The 17,321-nt window shown below is 41.8% G+C and overlaps 1 protein-coding gene across 5 annotated transcripts in view; it reads left to right on the top strand.

The window, feature by feature from the left end:
- The window catches only part of phkb (phosphorylase kinase, beta), a 116,472-nt gene that overhangs the window by 70,009 nt on the left and 29,142 nt on the right, over nucleotides 1-17,321 (top strand). For all 5 annotated transcript variants that reach the window (XM_037748966.1, XM_037748942.1, XM_037748934.1 and 2 more), the window contains 2 exons: nucleotides 11,818-11,873; nucleotides 13,426-13,519. In XM_037748966.1, coding sequence (XP_037604894.1) covers nucleotides 11,818-11,873; nucleotides 13,426-13,519 — 150 coding nt within the window. The remainder of the gene's footprint in view (nucleotides 1-11,817; nucleotides 11,874-13,425; nucleotides 13,520-17,321) is intronic.

The following is a 17,321-nucleotide window of genomic DNA, read 5'->3' as shown; positions in this document are numbered from 1 at the left end:
CATGCAATCCAATTCTTCACTCGGTTCTTCTCTGCTGAGGTGATTCCACCCTCCTTCACCCTCCATCTGTCTCCCTCCCTCACTCCCTCCGTGTCGCTCTTTCCATCTCCAGCTCTGCTCAGTTTCTTTTTCCTCCATGTTGTCTGACTGGAAACATTTCCCTAAATCAAACTCCCGCCGCCTCATCGCCTCCCCCCTCCTCGTAACTGTGACTGATTCTTGTCATGGTCTCGTCGTTATTACCACCAGATGACCTTTTGAAAAGATCCAACTTTAAAAAAACGTACACAAGAGACATTTCCTCTCCCACCGCAGCCCCGGATTGAAAATGACTTAGCATTTCTTTCATGTTTTTTTCCCCGTTTTCCAACGTATTTCTGCTAAACCCCTGACACTTTGAAATACCCTCATCAAAATATGAATCTCTGAGCTGCACAGAGACCAACTTCCCGAGGACGATACAGAGCCCCGAGTCATTCGTCTGTGCAGGGGCATGAAAAGGAGGGATTATATTTCATTCAAATAGTTTTTTTTTTTTTTTTTGGTGGCGGATAAATTCCCTCGCTTGCTTTTTAACTTTATGAAAGTCTTTGAATGTTTTATTCCTTTGTGATGTGATGCTCGCTTGAGGCTGCCTCCCTCGTGCTGCGCTATGCCAGCCGACACACTGGGAGGGATCTGACCTTGAAATAACGTCGCGGAGTCTCATCGAGTTCAGCTAAAAGTTGTTTTTTTTCACTCTAAGTTTCATTTTAATGGCAAAATATTGAGCTAGAAGGGAAAATAGGTGTGCGTATTTGTGTGTGTGTGTGTGTGTGTGTGTGTGTGTGTGTGTGTGTGTGTGCGTGTGTGTGTGCGTGCGTGTGCGTGTGTGCGTGTGTGTGTGTGTGTGTGACACCTTCAGCCTGTTATCTCTGTGAAGTGGACGTTCGCAGCAGCGTTCAGCATCAAGGCTATGCAAACATTCACACACCTACAGTTTATCTTTTCCCCACAAATGCACTAATCCCAGCCGACCTTTCTGCATTTCATCTTTTCAATCCCTCATCCTTCAATCCATACTTATTTATGTTTATTAATGGTACTCTATATTCTACTTTCAAACACAGACAGCAGGCAGCAAAAACAAACATAAAATTGAAAAATAACCAACTGTTTTTACTAAGATTTTCTCTAAAAGAAGTAAGAAGGAAACTGAAAGAAAAGAAAAACACCTCGAGCCTCATTACAGAAACTTCCCAAGTCTGAAATATCTTCGGTTTAGGATGACATTTAGGATTTTCGGTATTACAGAAATATTTTTCCTAACTGCAGTTAGGAAAAAAATCCTATCTTATCTTATAGGAATTTAACTATACAGAACCGTCATAATTTAGGGATTTCCCAAGTTAAGAATCCTAAATTAGGATAGACAAAGACCCTGTCCTCAAAACTGCCAAAATGGCACTGTTGTTAGGTCTGTATGGCAATGACAATGAAGATGGGGAATAACATGAACACCAAAATATAATGATTGAAAGGCTACTCAAACTGTATGATGACACTTAAAGGGAGATTTGTCAAGTATTTAATACTCTTATCAACATGGGAGTAGGTAAATATGCTTCTTTGTGCAAATTAATGTATATATTTATTATTGAAAATCAATTAACAACACAAAACAATGACACATATTGTCCAGAAACCCTCACAGGTACTACATTTAGGATAAAAAATATGCTCAAATCATGACATGGCAAACTGCAGCCCAGCAGGCAACAACAGTGTGTCAGTGTGCTGACTTGACTATGACTTGTCCCAAACTGCATGTGATTATCATAAAGTGGGCATGTCTGTAAAGGGGAGACTCGTGGGTACCCATAGAACCCATTTTCATTCACATATCTTGAGGTCAGAGGTCAAGGGACCCCTTTGAAAATGGCCATGACAGTTTTTCCTCGCCAAAATGTAGTGTAAGTTTGGAGCGTTATTTAGCCTCCTAGTATGACATGGTTGGTACCAATGGATTCCTTAGGTTTTCTAGTTAACAGAGATACAGACATGACAGGTTGAGTGCCCATTGAAGAATCAAATTACAGTTATAGTTAGGATTTCTTAAGTTAAGATAAGATAGAATGTCTGAGATAGGAAACAGCCATGAGTTTAGGAGTTTTGTTTCTGTAATAGGGAGATATTGTAGGATTTTTCCTATCTTTGAAACTTAAGTGAAGATAGAACAAGCAGATAGGATATTTCTTTTCTGTAATGAAGCCCCAGAAATGTAATTGTTGGAAAAACAAATACATTCAGGAAGTCTCCGTTCGGTACACAACATTAATCACATGTGGAGAGAGGCTTTGTCAGCTCCTTGATTTGCAGACTCTCAGCTGCGTACATAAATCTACCGCTGCTTCACCCTGTGTTGGTGTTTTGATTGTATTACCATCAGAGGTGTTTTGACAGAAACGTCTGAGATTTGACTCTGAGAAATGCTGTTTTTTTAGAGACGATTTACTTCTGACCTGCGAGACACTGAGAGTGACAGCGAGACGAATGAAGACAGGTAGTGACAGAATAAGTGTGAGAGAGAGGCAGTAAAAGAGATGGAGAGGACGAGGTATGGAGATAAACAAAGAAAGGAAGGGGCTGAAACAAGGAAGCAAAGAAAGGAGAAAAAAGAAGGAAGGACAGGAGGACAGAAAGATTGAAGGAAAGAAGGTAAAAAGGAAAGAAGAAAGATAAGGCTAGATGGAAAGACAGATAGATGGAAGGAGAGAGAAAGAAAAAGAAGGAAAGAAAATGAAGAAATAAGTAAGGAAGCAAAGACGAAAAAGAAGAAAAGGTCGGATCAAAGGACGGAAAGATGGAAGGGAGGAAGGAAAGAGAAGAAAAACAGTGAAGAGCAAAAGAACTGAGACACTGAGGGAAGGAGAGAAGAAAAAGAAGGTAGGATGTAAGGACAGAAAGAAGGAAGAAAGGAAAGAAGAAAACTAGTCAGGGATAGAAAGACAGAAGGAAGGAAAGAAGGGAGAAGGGGAAGAAAAGAAAAAGAAGGAAGAGAAGAAAAAGAAGGTAGTATAGAAGGAAGGAAGAGAGGGTAGGGGGCAAGGGGAAGAAAGGAAAGAAGTAAAATGAAAAATGAAAGAAAAGAAGAGGAAAAAAAAGGAAAGAAAGAAAGAAAGATATCCGCCGCTTCTCATCTCGTGTCACAACTCAGTGCTTTTAATTTTGGGGGAAAAGTCAAATGAGGCGGAGCTGAAATTCATTTCTGTTCTGCGGGAACTCACAGCAGCGTTCTCCGGCAAATGGCTTTTCACTTTGTCAAATTTAGCGCGGCCGTATCTCTGAGGGGCAGGACGCAGCAGCCAGGCCGGCTGCAAACCGCCGCCGGTCCGTCCTGCAGCTGGAAATGTTCTAAAGCGCGGCATGTCTCAATTTGTGCCATCTCCACACTTCCTTTACTTCTTTTTTCTACTCTCTTGTCTGTGTGGATTGGGATTTCTTGCTTTCTTTATTGCCATAACGAGGCCACATTATGCATTTCCTACTTATTTTTATGTAGTATATCGTTTTAGTAATTGAGTCTGTTGCCCCTTCAGACAAGCTTATATATATTTACTGTCCTAAACAATAGTAAATACGTTGGTTTCTGCAGGTTTACTGAAACAGCGAAGGTAACAGCTGTCACCAAATTGATTTAGGTTGAATTACAGATCTGGGTGCGTGTCTCTATTCATTCCTCTGAGTTATTTATTCTAATTTGTTTGGTTTTCGCTGACAGATGTGTGCCTCTCTATTTATTAATGTGCCTCTTTCATTAGTCATTTCGTGCATGCGTAGGTAAACAGTAGTGTTTGTTCTTCCTGTCACAGAGAAGTGCCGGAGGTTGATACACACATGCACACACACACACACTGGAAACAGACAATGTCATTAGACTCAGACAAAACTAATAAGAACACAGCTCCCAGCCTCCGTCCCCCTGCCTGCCCTCCGCGAGTCACTCTCACCTGCTTTGTAGCTCTGTCTCCTATTTGTCTCATTTTATACAGTCACACACGCACACACACACACGCACACACACACACAGAGTCTCATCCACTCACAGATGACAATGACACCTTTTTTGCTTTCTTGTCCGGAGTTAGATGAGAAGATCAATATCTCTCTGATTAGTTGATGAGTTGATTAAACGTTGCTACCCTCGCTAGTCGTCACCAGAAAACTAATTGGTTAAACTTATTTTTTTATTAATGTACACATTTAAATTACGCTCTTGACTTCTACCCCATTGCGTTCTCCCGGCACCCGTCTGCATCCACCTCCTCTTTCTGAAATAGTGTCTGGGTCCAGCAGTCAGTCTGGTTCTCTGCTGATCGACTGGATGGCCAGCAGCACACTGAAACCAGCTTATTAGTCAGCTAGCTGGTTAACACGTATGCTACGGACTAAAGCTAGAGACCTAGCATGCTATTAATCAACGAAGATGAATCAAACTTGCACGTGAAGACACTAATGGTCTAAACGATGCCAAACCATGACTCTTTTTAGACCACAAATATTACCCCACACATCAGATTTATGAGGCACATTCCTAACCATCGACCGGAGTGGACACTGGGGACATATTGATGTCATTGCTGCATTAAAAATATAATTTAGTTATTCAAGAATGTGGTTATCGATTTGAAATTATACGCAATATTATTTCCAGACGATGTTTAACCTTATAGATTTCTGACTGTTTTCTTACATTTAGACTAGTCAACTAATCTAAGTTTAAACTTCCGTTTACATGTCAGGGAAATTAGTCGTTAGAACATCCCTGACTCTGATCTCTATATACCAAGTATAAAACTAGAGCCAGGAGATGGTTAGCATAGCTCAGCATAAAGACAGAAACAACTCTCTAGCCTGGCTCTGTCCAAAGGTTATAAAGATCCACCTTCCAGCACCTCTAAAGCTCAATAATTAGAATGCCATATCTTATTTGTATAAAAACACTGTAGTGTTTGACAATGACAAGTTGTGGTTTTACTAAGTGGACTATTTCTTGGCCGAGTGCATTGACTCCTCATGGTGAACCCCAGACTTCAGGAAGACTTCACTGCGCCCGGCCAAGAGTTTTTTTGGCTGGACCGCAGAGGGCCAGCCCTGCAAACGCAAAAGTCTGTCACTGAGTAACTGACTGAGTGATGAAGTTACACGATCGGTCGGTGGAGTGTTGGAAAGCTGAAAAAATTCAACTTTATGCAAATGAGCCCGTCCAGCGCGACGCGTCCAGCTCACAAAACTTGGACCAAGCTGTCAAACTAGGCAATCTAGTTCTAAATTGGAACAAGATTGAGCAGTGGCTTAGCCTATTGCTCACTTAAAATGTTTCAGAAGTAGATTTTGGTGGATTGTTTAGACGGAATAACAAAAAGTTTACGAGCAGCCCGCCATATTGTTTCCTGTTTGAAACGACAGGCAGAAAACCAGCGACCGAACAGGTGCATTCATCGCCGCTTGAACGGCCAGTTTCAGTAGAACAGCGCGTCCCCTAGTGTCCTCGCCAGACCTGGTGGACATGTACCTCTGGATTTAACATTATAGACATGACCACTGACTATTTGTGTAACAATTCATCCACAAATTCACAGACTGACCGTACACGGTCCAGACATATACTCGGTTTTGACCGAGTCTTGTTACCAATTGAAAGAGCCAGGCTAGCTGTCATCCAGAGTAAAGTCTATAAGGTATCAGAGCATATCTTCAAGTCTTGCTGTATTACAGGAGTGTAAACCAGGGATAAGAATAATCCACTACCCCACAGGCCTCCCCCTAGCAGACTGTGGGTTTAATCAGCAGAACCAGGTAGAACTGTCTAAATGTAAAAGGATTTGAAGGGTGAGGTTTGCCTCTAAGGCTAAACAGATGCCTCCTCACTGTATGTTTAATTCATTCTTTAGTTTGTTTTTCATTGTTTCTTTTTATGATGATAAAAAGATAGAATATCAGCAGCTTTATCATCTAAGAATAAACACTTTTTTAAAGTGGCCCAGACAAGCCTTGCTCAGCACAGGGCTGCGACTGCAGGAGTGCTGACTCGTTGTTTTCCAGATGTAGACAAATGTCCTTTTGCTGCTGCAGGTCTTTGTGTTGGCTGCACAAAGATTCCCTTAAATGCCTTTTGGCACGGACTTGTGCAGTTCCTGTTTGAGAGTTAAGTGTATTACTTTGTTTTGTGACTGAGTGTTAATTAAGTCCTTTGATACGTGCTTATAGTAAAATGATTTAAAAATAAACCTGACTTGATTGGTCTGGACCGAACTGTGCAGGATGCTCCATATGGGACCAGAAGGGAACCAGTGAACCTTTTTAAATTCTGTCTTGCTGAGTTTCTGTTGTTTTCATTTCCATATTTAAAGCCCTCGGCCTGACTTCAGGGTGTGTTATAATCGTCCAGTCACCTGCCAATTCCAGCTATAACCACATACTTCACCGATTGCTCCTACAAGGGGTCTCGAGTTAATAAGAAATACTTCATTGGATTGTTTTAGCGTTGGTCTGCTTAATTCATGAATACATGAATCTTATTTCCATATCAAGTCGGTGGAGAAACTTGGAGGCAGAAGTCAGTGTTATTCAATGATTTAATTAATGATTGTACGGGTTGCTAGCAGGATGCCCGCGCTGATGATACGATCTTTTTCTTCTCACCCCTAAACCTGCAGGCTAACAAAGCACAAGTTGTGCTTGGTGGCAGCTCGGAGGTCTCTGCTCCTGCCCTTGCCCTCTTGTGTACTGTGGTGTTAAGATATTCCATATTCTGGCCTGGTGAGCTGGATATCCCTCCGGCAATCACATCTTTAATATTCTGTGTTGTATATTTGCAAGAATAGTTCAGAAGAGCACTCAAAATTGGAAGCTGAAAACATATTGCACCAAGAATATCTACAGGTCATACTGATCCATAAAACAAGCCTTGACAAGGTCATGGAAATTCAATACCTCAACATATTAAAATCATTAATAATTGATATGCTTACGCCTACATTAACTTTTCTTGGCCACTTGGGGGCAGTGGAAACAAGCTGTAAACACAAGACTATCAGCGCCTTTTAAGTTGATAGAGAACTTGTTAAGGTCTTTGCACACCAAGTCCTTATTTATCGTATTTGTTCTTTTAATCCGTCATCCGATAAAAAACGTTATGCCCAGCAACCTTGCACACTGAGTCCGATGCTTTTTATTATTCTATTCGGCGCGAAAATTCGCAGTACAAGACAAAACTGAATTAATTACGTGGGTGCAATGGATAGCGCTAGTTCCAGGGCTCAGCTTTTCTTAGATACAAGTAGGGAGGGCTGCAAGGGAGAATAGATTGGGAACCACTGATCCATATAATCATGAACCAGGAAGTATAAAGAGTGATAAATGCCACATATTGAGGAGGTCGGACTTTCGCACAGTAGACCGTGTTGGTACCCCGTGTAAAAGCAGACGTCAAGGTAACTTCTGTACTTAATTTACGTCACTTCTGTAGTTATTTTAACCCAAACCACAATCTTGTCCTAAACCTAACTAAGCAGTTTTGCTGCCTAAACCTAATTAAGTTGTTTCCTTTGAAGGCAGAAGTTTATTATGAAAAGTATATGCATATAACAAGTGGAAGTTGATGAGGAATAACTGCTATTTCCTCCTGTTTTCAGTCTTTATGCTAAGCTAACCGGCTGCTCACCTTATATTGAACAGATATGAGAGTGGTATATATCTTTTCTTCTAACTCTTGGCAAGAAAGCAGATAAGTTCCCAAAATATTGAACTTTTCCTTTAATATAAAGCGATAGATTTATAGCAGTTTTAAGTTTTTTTTTTATTATATTTTATGTGGTGTAGCCAACATTGAGTTTGATTTAGATTAAAGTAAATTAAAATGAATTGGAAGGTTTTTAGAGCGATCCACTTGAACTTCATCTTTGAATGAAGAATCTTTAAGGGCAGATTATGCAAAAAATACATCTCCTTGGAGTACGTTTTCTCAGTTCCTATGTGAGCTGTAACAGCAATGATGGTTTTCTGGTTTTATGTTGAGTATATTTACATTTTCTAGTTGGCCGTGTCGCAGTGAATTTACCTCCTCAGTCAGATCAATGATGTGCTGCCCTTCAACTGTCAACCCCACTGTTTGCCCAACAGCCAAGTTCCCTCTTGGATACATACTGCTCACTGTTAGATACCATCAACCTGTGATGTTGAGTGCATTCAGGAGTTATTTCATGTCGAAGTGATGCAATTCATTTTCGTGGCTTACTCAGCCTCCGTGAGCCGGCCTTGTCTCCTTCTACTGCAGTTAGCCGTTTCCAGTAGAATCCCTCCAGAGAAGCTGATTGAAGCTGTAGTGTTGGTGTGGAGGTTGAGTGTGTAGGTGGAGACAGCATAGTGAGAGCCAGATAGCACGCTTTTTTTTTCCAGGCAAGAAACATTTTATTCACATGCTGCTCTCAGCGTAAGACAGGATGAAAACGGCATGTCTGTTTTCATCAAATCGGCTTCACTCATCTTTCTAATTTCCTTTTGGACCGTGTATTATAATGCTTACAGCAGTTCAAGTTTCACAACTTTAATTACCTGTGTTCAATCGCAACTCATTTGCGCTACCAGCTTTTCATTAATTAGTCTGAAATCCAATTCCAGGGAGTGCTACAGAGCTCTTTAAACTGTTAGATTTGGCGCGAGCTGCGCTGACATCAGACCAGCGGCAGCTCCATCGGCTACACCCAGGGTCCAATATGATTTGTTTGCTACCTTTTAGCAGTCTGCAGCAGAGCATCTTTTATTTTCCCACTTTTTTTCCGCTCAGACTCGGCACCGTTTCTGTCATTGATGTTTTGCAGGGTGCCTCTGAAAAAGATAGTTTAAAGAGACATTTCATCTCATTTTCCTCTCTGCGGTTGCATGGTCGCCCGTTGCCGAGGTTGGGCCACGGTGCACGGAGGAGAGAGGGAGTGCGTTTCTCTCCCGCGTCTCCATTATGCATTTCCATATCTTCTCCTGCGCCAAATGAGTCCTTTGTCTGCTCAGAGACCAGCGCTAATGAGAGAGTTGCATTGCAGCATTTTAGAAAGCCATTGCTCCTCCATTCATCAGGAGAGATTTGTGTTCAGCCGTGTCCCTTTTTCTACTCAGCCACCCCCCCTTCTCTCTACTCTCTGATTGATGATAACGAGGTTGTTGGCTAAAACCAGCTCTTATCGACCAAACAAAATGGCTCCCGGATTTCTGTGTGTGTGCGTGCATCCGTAAGCATGCCTATCTGTGTGTGTTGTTTCTTGGCTCTATTTTCTGTCACTGACTGAATGAATCGGAGCATCTGTGCATGCCGGTGTCAGTGCTTGTGTGCCTTCATGTGCAAGACTGTGGTTGTGTGTGCATGCATGCATCAGTATATATGTGTGTGTGTGTGTGTGTGTGTGTGTCTGTGTGTGCATCCCCACAATGAGAAGGAGATGAAAGGCCGCTGCTCCTGTGAGTCACAAGCTGCTTCCTAAATGGCCCTGAGTAGACCGTCACTCAGCGAAATGAAGATGATCGTCTCTGCTTACAACTCACACACACACACACACACACACACACACACACACACATACATGTAAATTACACATATAGATGGTTCTTCAACAAATAAAGAACAAGAAGATGAAAGGCAACAAAGGATATGCACAGAGAGGCATTTACATGCGCATAAATATAACAATACACACAACTCCTGGACAGGAAAAAGCAAAAAAAGGAAAGAAAGAAATGCAGACTTGTCAACACATATAAACCTGTCTGGAAAAAAAGTAGAAGTAAAAAGACACACATTGACTGTATATTTATTTAAATAAAAGTGTCTTTCTTTGCTGAAGATAATAGTGATGAGGTACAGATATTTTCTGTTCCAAAAACACAAAAGCAGCTTTTGTAAGAGACATTTTAAGATTCAGGTCGTCTCTTTCCGATGCATTCTGCTTCATTTGCATGTGATTTATTCCGTGTGATGTATTCAGGTGCACTTCACTACAAGACAAACAACTGTGATGTCTCTTGTCTGTGTTTTTCCCTGATTGTCCACGAGCCCAAAAGGTCTGAGATTACTGCAGAGAACACCTCAGAAAATGACTTCTGAATTCTTCCCTCTTTTCTCCTTTTATTCTGTGTATTTTCTCCCTGTTGTTTCATGTTGTTTCACACCCTGTATTCACACTGCAGGCTACATGAGGGATGTGTTGCTCCATTCTGGTCAATTGTGACTGTATGTTGTTGTTGTTGTTGTTGTTGTTGTTGTTGAAGTGCTATAAAATGTTGCATTGACGGGCTCCTTCTGAGGCCACGGTTATGATAAGCAATGCAAGGCCATGTGTTTTTATTCCTTTAGTTCTGTCTTCCCTGATGTTACCTCATTGTGAGGAGACTTAGCAGGCTGGAAAGCATTATTTATGGAGTAGTACAGCACATGGGTGTTTTTATTATATCTCTGTTTTGTTCACATACAGTATTGTGGATTTTGTGGATATTGTTAAACCACGTCACAATGTTAAGAAAGCGTTAATACATGACTGCCGGCCATGGCGGAGGTAAAAATAGAACGTCATCAGCTGCGTCCTGTATGTCTGTGGTGCGTTGCTTTAATGATTTTAACAGAAACCTGTCAGCCAGTCAGAAATAACTATTTGTGTGGGCCACGGCACACTTCATGTAATAGTGAACTGGGAATTTTAAATTGCTGAGATTAACTCCAACGACACCAAACCTCAACCACGATGATGCTTGGGCCATGTGGAAATCTGATTGTTGAGGGCAGCAACTAATGACTGTTTCACTACTGATTATTCTTTTAATCATGTAGTCTGTGGCGTGCCAAAATGAGTGCCAAATGCCCACCACAATTTACCACAGCCCAGTGACCTATTCAGATTTCTGACTTTGTCTGACCATTAGTCATAGTCACTTCTCCCGAGGGTTATTAAGCATTAGGCTGATATGAAAATGAACCTCACATTAGAGAAGCTAGCCTGAAAATGAGTAGTCTTAAAATGATTATCAATAAATATTCAAATCGTTTTGTGTTATTAGACTTATTGAAAGAATTAATCATGAATGTCATGCTTCTCTACCTCTTTTTGCCTGAATTCCACTTCTCCATTTCATATAATTTCCACTCATCTCACTGTGTGGGCGCCAAAGTGGAGGAAACGTCAGCGTATAACAGCCTCGTGTTTCCATCTCCATCTCCGCTCCTGCTTTCCTTTTACATCTCCCTCGTCCTTCTTAATTCCCAGCCGAGAGCTCCCGCGTCTCTCATCAACCTTTGTTGGTTATTCAGGGTTTTACTTTCATTTTAATTGTGTGAGAGAGGAGGCAATAACGCAGGCTATTGTCATTTTATAAAGGAGTGAGTTGAATTTTGATTTGAGCCACTTTCTCGTCTTCTCTCTCTCTCTCATCAATTCTTCTCCGGTTTGCTTTATTGGTATGGATGTTAGATGTACAGCATTTCCAAAAGCAAGGAAATTAATTAATTAAATTCATTCTTAAAGTAAAAAAAGCAGTACATAATAGTTAACATGTAAACCTAATAAATAAAATCCAAGCAAAACTAAGTGATGTGTGCAGACTTGATAGAGAAATAACAGAAGGAGCACTTGGATCTAACCATTGGTATCCATACGTTGCAGGTTTGCATTAATTCACAGTGTTGCTAAAGTAGAAATGTTCTCAAGACATAACACCTACATACTAATGTAATACAACCACTGATGCAACATGTAGCAAAGATGTTAACCTCTGTGTCCTCTGTCTCTTTCACAGGGTCCCATAGAGAATGATGTTGTGATTCACGTGGCCCTGATAGCAGAGAGCCAGAGGTAATGTATGTGTGTGTGTGTGTGTGTGTGTGTGGGTGTGTGTGTGTGTGTGTGTGTGTGTGTGTGTGTGTGTGTGTGCGTGTGTGTGTGTGTGTGTGTTAATGTGTTGCAGGCCCGGTCTTTCAGTGAAGTAATTGTGGTGAGCTCATAAAGCGGGAGCTCAGTCTGACCTCTGCCATCATCCGTCACTCTTCTCATTGTGCGCGTGGTTTCGTGTGTGTGCACGCAGGCTCGGATACACGTGTAAGAGCGTGGGCGTGCGCGTGTCAAACAAGGTCAAACGACTCAGAGAAGCTCGTTAACCTGTAGCTTCAATTACTGCCGCTGGCTGGCAAGTCCCGATCAGGACTAACGCACCATCTTCTTCACTGCAGTCCACTTACGCTCTCCAATACTGCGGCTCAATAACAGCTATAGCTTCATTATAGATAAAGATTTACAATAGAGCCGATTTACATGAGTTTTATAATTACAAGAACACCAGACAAATAGATTTATTAACCTTCTATTGACACAGCTATAGCTTCAAGGACTAACAGCGTCATAAAACTGCAGATTTACAAAAGGTAAATCAGTATGGATGGGTTTAAAATCTGTGTTAGGGCTGTCAAAGTTAATGCATAATAACGCAATGAGACAAATTAATTTCAAAACACAACCACTTCTTTAACTCTTTAACGCAACTTGCGGTTTTTAATTATCCGTGTGGGCTCAGTTTTGAAGCTAGAGTGAAGATACTAGCATCATATGAAACTAGAAAATACCTAAGTAATCCATTGGTACCAACCATGTCATACTAGCTTGTTGCCAAGGAGGCTAAATAACGCTCCAAACTCATACTAAATTTTGGCGAGGAAAACTGTCATGGCCATGTTCAAGCTGTCCCTTGACCTCTGACCTCAAGATATGTGAATGAAAATGGGTTCTATGGGTACCCACGAGTCTCCCCTTTACAGACATGCCCACTTTATGATAATCACATGCAGTTTGGGTCAAGTCATCGTCATATCAGCACACTGACACACTGACAGCAGTTGTTGTCTGTTGGGCTGCAGTTTGCCATGTCATGATTTGAGTATATTTCTTTATGCTAAATGCAGTACCTGTGAGGGTTTCTGGACAATATTTGTCATTGTTTTGTGTTGTTAATTGATTTCTAATAATAAATATATACATACATTTGCTTAAAGCAAGGATATTTTCCCACTCCCATGTTGATAAGAGTATCAAATACTTGACAAATGTATATTTGAGGTACATTTTGAACGGATACAAATTGTGTGATTAATTTGCGATCAATCGTGATTAGCTATGACAATCATGCGATTAATTGTGATTTAATCTTTTAATCGATTGAAAGCCCTAATCTGCATATTTAATTATGGAGCAAGGAAATATAAAGTAACAAACAATTAACTAAATATTTGTGTGTGTGTGTGTGTGTGTGTGTTTTGGACTGGTATAAGAGTATGAAATCATCAGTGCTGAAAATGTGCCTTCATGTGAAATGCCTAAAATCATAAATTGTTACATTTTTTGTGTATTTGTGTAGACTCCAGGTGTTTTTGAACACCTATGGCATTCAGACCCAGACCCCCCAGCAGGTGGAGCCCATCCAGATCTGGCCTCAGAAGGAACTGGTCAAGGTAACGCATGTTGGTCACACATGATTGATTCACTTCTTATATACAGTCTATTATACAACCCCATTTGCACCATTCAGTACATGGAGAACTCCAGAGCTTGAAAGACCTGCTGTGCCTAGATACGGTTGCTCAGATATGATTAGACAATCACTGTTCGAAGGAGGGGTTTTACCAACGCTCAATGGAAACTTCACTGATTGCAGAAATGTTGGTGTGCATGATTAGCTGCAGTGCCTTGTTGCTCGGTTTAATAGCTTATCCTTAACTGTAAAAAGAAAATCCCTAGTTATTCCTGTTTACTCTGAACGATTGGATGGAAATTTAAGGGGAGGAAACTGTGAATGACTATTGATGCGGCTCCACCACCACCACAACTACACAAATCAATCTTACAGTCAGCCAGATTACATTGCAGCGGTTAGCTGCTGTCAATATCACAGCAGAACTTGGCTCCGTTAGTCCATCTGCTCGTCAGTCCAAGATTTCCTGCTCTTAAGATTTTCTCCTTGATTGTCCCATCAGTCTCAGCAGGGCTGCAGATTGGTTGAATTGATTGATCAGTCGAACGGTGATTGTTCATGTTGATTGATCAGCGTAATGGTGGAGCCGCGGCTGTGTCACTCTGGAAAAATTGCAGACGCGGGGAGCTGAACGGCGGCCAAATTTGTTCTCAGACGGCTGCGTATAGGCAGCTCTGTAAGAGATGAAAGATGAGAGAGATATTCAGAATGGTTAATTTGAATCACTTCCATCGTTACCTTAACAACTGTTTCACCGCTGCGTTTGAATACGTGGAGGTCAAAACAAAGCAGAGAGAGTCGCTGGAATTAAGGGGCTTTTGAAGAGAATATAAAAGAGCTGTAAATCTGCAGTTGGATGAATTCCCAGTAACTTTCAAACCTGTGAAGAATTAAGAGAAACAGCTGTTTTTGGATCTTTGAAAACACAGGATGGTTTTTGAATGAGCCTAATAGGAGTCCATATTGTGATCTACTCAACCTATGAAAGAGAAGCCAAAAAACAACTTATCTATAATTTGTTCGTCAAACACTTCCTACTTTATTTTTGAATCTCTTTGTTGCTCATCAGTCACTTCAGCTTTAGTCTTTTCTCCACTTCACCTTGTGGCTTTCTTATAAAACCACAAAGGGGTGGTGGCCATAGGGTTGGGTCTAAAAGGTAACCCCCAAGTTGCAAAACTCTCACGGGATGGTTTAGATTAGGATAGGTCGTCGGGCAGCAAGTCTCGCAAGAGTATGCACGTTTTCGTAACTTGGTGGTTACCTTCTAGACACGACCAAGCCACAGTCCTATGTGGCTCCAGCCCAGTCCCACAGCAGTTTGTGAAATAGTCACGAAATACGAATAGGTCACAGTACAGAAGCTAAAGATGCTCTAACTTCCGTTTTTCTGGGACTTTCAGTGATAGTCTACTGACGTAAAATCTTTCTGTTTACAAAGAACGGAACAAAAGGTCCATTTTCATTTCAGCAATAACACCACTCTTACAAGTCAAACAGCCCAGTTGCATCAGGAAACTGAAATTCACTATCCAGAACCTATGATTCCTAACAATCCCTGATGGCACTTTCATTATAAGGCAGCGGTCTGAACAAAAGGGATGGGATTCAATAGAATTTCATCAAAACTGAATCCACCGGCTCGTCGAATCTAAATCCTTTAAAATCCCTTATCGAATTTATTCAGGTTTAACTTAAAGTAACAAAAGCCATAAATAACTTGATATTTAAAAGCTAAAACTTAAAGATTGGACGGAAGTACTGCCAAGCTTTTGTTGGTATAAATAGTCCAATGAGGTGACAGAATACTGGACATCTTATCTGTTTGGTTATTTACAAGACACGTACTTAGTGTCAGGAACTAAAGCCCCGTTTCCACCGCAGGAACCTTCCCCCGGAATGAAGACGCTTTTGAGGAACTCATTGCGTTTCCACTGCAGGGACCATGGTCTAAATTAGGTTCTGGGGACATTTTACGGGGCCTTTTTACCCCCGAAAAAAGAGGTTTGCAGGGATGACCATCACTGGTTGGTCAAACACTCACACAGCACCGCTGCCTCAACGGCTTCAACTCGTGGTCCCGCTTCACTCCTAAACAAGGAAGTACTCCAGTATTGATGATCTTTCTTTCTTTGATAACATTGAAAGTAAAGTTCGGCTTTGCTATCCCAACTCATTCCAATCCATTTCAAAAAAGAGAGAGAGAAAAAGAGCAAGAGAGAGATTGTGAGGGCGAGCGATAACATTAGAAGAGGGAGACAGCGTGGCGGTGCTGTGAATGAGAGAAAGAAGAGTTATTTTCTGATGGTTTCATGGCGGTTACGCTCCAAAGCACAAATAAATAACCATCAAACTCTCAACAGATGATTTACTGTGCAGACAGACGCTCTTAGTTTCATTTTCCTCCTCTGCATTTCATTCATTACATCCAACGTGCGTCAGTAAATACTATGCAGCAGTAAATATTGTCACAGTGAGACAAAGCCTCACATTTATATTTTTCCAGTGTGTTTGTTATAATGTGCCTAATCTTCGTGGGTCTTTAGATTGTGGTGGAAATGCAGAACAGTGAGCTGAAGGGACCTTTTAGTTCCTTGAAAAGTAGGGACTAAAAGTCCCCTGAACGTTTGGTGGAAACCCGGCTTTACAATCTATTGAACATTTTGTGAGTAACAAGCACTAGCTGCTGTTTCCATCCTGTCCACTCTGCTTCTGTCATCTGCAGCAGATTACACCATTTGTACTGTCATATCTGCGACACCACCGACTACCTCGCTTCCAACTTGTGTTTCACTCCCATCACATCCGTCACTCACTCCCTCCTCTCTCCTCCAGATACTGTCCCTCATCTGCATGTGTGTTGTTTGAAGTCTGCCAGTATCTCCCCATCTTCTGTCGTACCTGTCGCTCACACCCCGGTCTCCTGCCTAGCCTCTGTCCCTCATCTGTCATGTCTGTTATGTATAGCGTCTATTCTCCACGCCACCCTCTATAAACAAACAATCCTCCGATCATGTCATCTCTCCGGGCTCTGTTCCTCTAACTCCAGGCTTTTCTACCTTCTGTTCCTCTCCTGTTATATCCGTCACATCCGCCTCTCTAACCCCGCTCTCCCCTCTAGGCCATACATCCTGCCCCGCCTTCGTAATGTCCAAACAACGCTCCCCTCCAGGTCCATCACCTGCCTTTGAACTGTCATATACCTGTTACTTTTTCCCTCCTCTCTCCCTTCTGCCTCTTTCTGCTGCGTGGTGCTCAGCCTCTCCGATGGTGGATATGCGATCGTGAGTCAGAGGGGGAGCTGTGCTGAATATTAAATCCCGAGCCCAGACAGACGTTCCTTCCTCGACAGAATCTGTTTATCTCGGAGTCACCGCCATCTCCAGTGCTGCGGGCTGCGTTTGCTCACCTCACCTCGTCCCTCGCAGCCGTTTGATTGTGTTGACAACAGCTGCCTGACGATGGGAAAGTGGCAATTACATTTTGCAATGTGTTATTCCCACCCGCGCAGCCTAAAGCTTATCCCCTTGCAAATCACTGCTCTGCCCAAAAATAGCCTTCCTTTCAGCTGTTTTTTTCTCTCCCGGTTTCATATCTGATAGTCAAAGTGGAGATCTTTGTGGACGACATTTTGTTTGCTGAAGACTCTCACACATGTTGCAGGTGCAAGCAACAGCTGGAGTCTTCCAAATGAGGTCCTCAAGAGACACTCTGGACAAAGACAGCAAGTCTTAAAAGATGTTAAAAGGAAATTCTGGCATTTTTCCACCTGGGTCTTATTC

The sequence above is a fragment of the Sebastes umbrosus genome, chromosome 2 (assembly GCF_015220745.1).
Source record: "Sebastes umbrosus isolate fSebUmb1 chromosome 2, fSebUmb1.pri, whole genome shotgun sequence".
NCBI lineage: Eukaryota > Metazoa > Chordata > Actinopteri > Perciformes > Sebastidae > Sebastes > Sebastes umbrosus.
The sequence above is the reverse complement of the archived record's forward strand: the minus strand, read 5'-3'. Positions and strand labels throughout refer to the sequence as shown.